The sequence below is a fragment of the Papaver somniferum genome, chromosome 2 (genome assembly GCF_003573695.1).
Source record: "Papaver somniferum cultivar HN1 chromosome 2, ASM357369v1, whole genome shotgun sequence".
Classification (NCBI taxonomy): domain Eukaryota; kingdom Viridiplantae; phylum Streptophyta; class Magnoliopsida; order Ranunculales; family Papaveraceae; genus Papaver; species Papaver somniferum.
In genome coordinates this window covers 213,721,981-213,725,961 of record NC_039359.1, presented here as the reverse complement: position 1 = coordinate 213,725,961, position 3,981 = coordinate 213,721,981, and the positions used below count along the sequence as shown (strand labels likewise).

At 40.7% G+C, this 3,981-nt stretch overlaps 1 protein-coding gene across 1 annotated transcript in view; it reads right to left on the bottom strand.

Moving 5' to 3' along the window:
• Positions 1–2,079: 2,079 nt before the first annotated feature.
• The window catches only part of LOC113352804 (receptor-like kinase TMK4), a 12,851-nt gene continuing 10,949 nt past the window's right edge, over positions 2,080–3,981 (bottom strand). Inside the window, exons 3-4 of the mRNA XM_026596576.1 lie at positions 2,314–3,427; positions 2,080–2,228 (exon numbers count right to left, since the gene is read on the bottom strand). Of these exons, the coding sequence (XP_026452361.1) occupies positions 2,080–2,228; positions 2,314–3,427 (1,263 nt within the window). The remainder of the gene's footprint in view (positions 2,229–2,313; positions 3,428–3,981) is intronic.

Here is a 3,981-nt window from a genome sequence, read left to right as displayed (position 1 = left end):
ACTTCACTTCTTTTATTGACAAGTGTCATGAGGACCACTTTCAATGATTGGTTATCTTAATTTTCTCTAAAAACCAAATCAGCCTATTAAAAAGTAACGGAGGGAGTAACAAGTATCATTTAAAATGGATAAAAAAAGAATATACGGTGAAGGGGACTACTTACGAATGACTGCGGTCAAGTTCCTGGTAGTATCCAAGCTGGGCCAAGCGTGATTCCCATGTATCTATTCTAACATCATTCCCATCCTGAGAAAGATCAGCTTCAGATGGAAATACCCGATCCAAATGTTCCAAAACCATAGTTCCAGTATCTTCAGCGACGGAACCAGGATTTCATGTTGGGGTGGGCTAAAAAATGCGTTCAACGATTCGTGTTTAGTAGTAGTTCGAAACGTTATACGTATGTGTATAATTCGATTTACTAATACGAGTTCGTCCCAGAAAATCCGAAGAGCATTAAGTTGACAAATTAAACTAACACTTTTAGCATTATTATGGCATAACACAAACTCTAGATATATATACAAGAGTCTAGAAGAGGGCTTAGTCATTACTTGATAGCTATGCGTCATCCAACCCGTTCACCATTAGTTGGTTGACACCTCAACTAACATTAAGCTAATATAATCTCTATATTTATCTCTAATCAATTCTTAATCTGGCATAGACTTAATCCAATCCAGCTTAGATTGGAATTAAACACAAATTAGCTTAACCTTAACCTAATTTGTTACTAAACCAACATAAAGTCTAACAAACAACACCAACACTTTTAGCATTATGATCGGAAGGGTATGAATACATCATGAATCTTTGGTCCTAGGTAAGAATGAAGTTTTCATTTGTCAAGCATACAGAGTGATATATGTACATGGATTATTTGGATTCGTAAAAGTTCAATTCGGCCAAAAATGTGGTCAATGTTTCGTGATTCAGTAGTAGTTGGGAACATTATACGTATGTGTATAATTCGATTTATTGATATGAGTTTGGACCAGAAAATGCCATGCTTTGACGCTTATATCAATATTCGAAGGATATGTGAGGTACCCTCAGTAAATAAGAGTTTTGCGAGGCATCCACATTTATTTATTTTTTTTGTAAAAAAAGATCGGGGAATATAGTTGGGCTCGGATGGCCCAAGTCGGGAAAAATGATGATGGACATGTACCCATATGCTCATCGTCGGATGACAGGGGATCCTGAATTGAATTCTGAGAAGAAATGGATAAACTCAGAATTGGAACATCCATTTCCATTATCAGTGGCTGCCTGACGAAAAAAAAGATGGTTCATCCAAGTCAGATGAGCTGAGTCAGACAGCTGACTAGGATGAACCAAGTCAGCTATTTCCAAACTCACTGCAACAGCATCACAAGCAGCAACACAATCACCCTCTAGTAACCATTATCTCATTCCAATTGTTTTTACTAGCGTCTATCTCACCCACAACACTACAGATTATGCTTTCAACAGCGTACTCACACAATCTGATTCAATTTCATTACCCCTTGTAATATGATCCGGACTGACTGAGTTTGCAGGTGACGACTCACTTACACACCACTATTCTCAGATCTAATTTCTTCGTCTCTTAACCAGAATCACTCAAAATTAACATGTCAAATTTATAACCCCAAACTACAAAACAAAATCAATGATTTTCATCTAAAATCAAATCACTACGGATTAGAAAACCCCACCAGAAATTAGGCATGTCAATAAAACCTCTAAAATAATGAAATGAACTAATTACATGCACCTGGTTCATTCCTAAGGGGATCACAACAAAAAATAGGTAAGAAGAAAAACCCAAATGCATCTATATGCAGTGATTCACTTTGTCCACAAATGCAGCTGAATCCTAGGGATTTAGATGCCAACCTCTCATCAAATGATATACATATAAAAAATTTAGACTCCATTACCTTCAACCACTTCATTTTCATCAAAACCATTCCCTATTGTACGTTTTCTACTCTTCTTATTTGAATGCCAAGTCTATGCACGCACATAACTCCCCAAGTTGAGTCAAACTAAGCTCTCCACGTAAATTGCTGATTGATCTCTGTTTCTTCTTACTGACCCTGCTCCGAGTCCCAGACGCTGTAATAAGCCGTGGTGCCTTCTCCATCATTACCCAAATCCCGAAGAAAACGTTCCCTGTCAAAAGCAGCTTCTTCTTCTTCTTCCTCCTCTTCCTCTGCACGCTGGGGCCATCTCTCAGCTACAAGCCCCAGCCTGGCAGTAATCTCTGCAAAACCAGGCCGATCCCTTGGATCAGTGCGCGTGCACTCCATTGCAAGCCTCACAGCCTCCATTAAGGCCCTGCACATCCGGGTCGAGTGACCGGTCGACCAAAGCTCTCACATTCTCCATGCCCCTCTTGTAGACGGGACGAAAGCGCATCGCCAAATTCTTCCCTGCCTGACCATCGTCCACTGTCGTCTGACCTGTAATAAGTTCTAAGAGAACTATGCCAAAAGCATACACATCAGCTTTGATCGACAAATGACCAGTCATTGCGTACTCAGGCGCAAGGTATCCACGAGTTCCAGCTAACTTGGTCACCACCGACTTCTCATCATCTGGCATTGCCTTCACCAGGCCATAATCCGAGATTTTGGCCCTCATATCCCTGTCGAGTAGGATATTTTTACATTTTACATCCCTGTGTACAAAGGCCTCCCTGGACAGACTGTGGAGGTAGTGCAAGCCCTTAGCCACATCTAGCGCCACTACAATCCTCTCATCCCAGCTCATGGGGTTGCCACCAGTGTCAATCCACTCAAAGAGCTTTTGGTGTAGTGTTCCGCTCTCCATGAATTCGTAAACAATCAGATGCTCAACGCCTTGGTTACAGAACCCAATCACAGATACGAGGTGTCTGTGTGTCATCTTCAAAATGGAGAGCTCAGCCTGGAACGCCATCAACCCAGCTACGTCTAATATGAGATTCAGCCTCTCAACAGCAACCTCGGTCCCGTCCGGAAACTTCCCTCTATAGACCTTCCCAAATGCCCCCTCGCCTAACAAATTTTGTTCACTGAAGTTTTGCGTTACCTCTTGTAGGAAACCAAAGGAGAACTCGCCTTCCACCCTTGAAGAGCAATTACCAGCTTCGGTGTTGTGCAGCTGAATAGTGGGCTGGCGCACAGCATTACCAGCTTCTGTAGGCTGCATCCTATTAGCCAGCTGGCGCGAAGCTTCCAAAGTTTGCATTCCTTTGCCTGTACGTACTAGCATCTCCAACCGCTTCTTCTTCCTTCTCTGGAAGTAGCAGAACACAGCAACAACAACACAAATTACAAGTACAACTGCTACCACTATCCCAGCTATCGCAGGTGCCGATAACCCATGATGTCCTGCATGATCTAGAGTACTATTGGGAGAAGAGGAAAATAAGGTTGGTGAATCAGCAGCCATCTGTAGAAGTACAATAATAGATACAATTCAGATGCCGTACATATCAAGAGTAAAAAAAACAGTATGTTCTCTAAACAGTATTTCAGATGCCGTACATATCAAGAGTCAAAAAAACTTTGTTTCGGATTATGGTACATGATGCTAAGTCAGAAAATCCGTAATCAGTTAACAAAGGTACACATTTAATCATCTACAGTGGCCAATTCTGACATCAAAAGCTTCCAGGACATGAATGCGGCATTACTCTCAATGTGGTTCCCTAAACAAGCAAGCAACTAGCAAAAATAATAGATAAAATTCTAATTAGGCGTTGTAACTATCACTTATGTCTGTTAATAACAATATCATTAGTTTAAGTCGCATGTTAATTAAAGTTATGCAATGCTAATATGGGGCGACTGCATCTTTTTTTTTTTAATGTTTTGAATCATAAAAGACAATTAACTGAAATTCAAAAAATCAACACAATTTCCAATCTAGATAGAACTCTAACAAAGGGTTTCATTTTCGTTACTGCCTCGATCTTACAGACCTATAGATTGCTGAACCCTTTT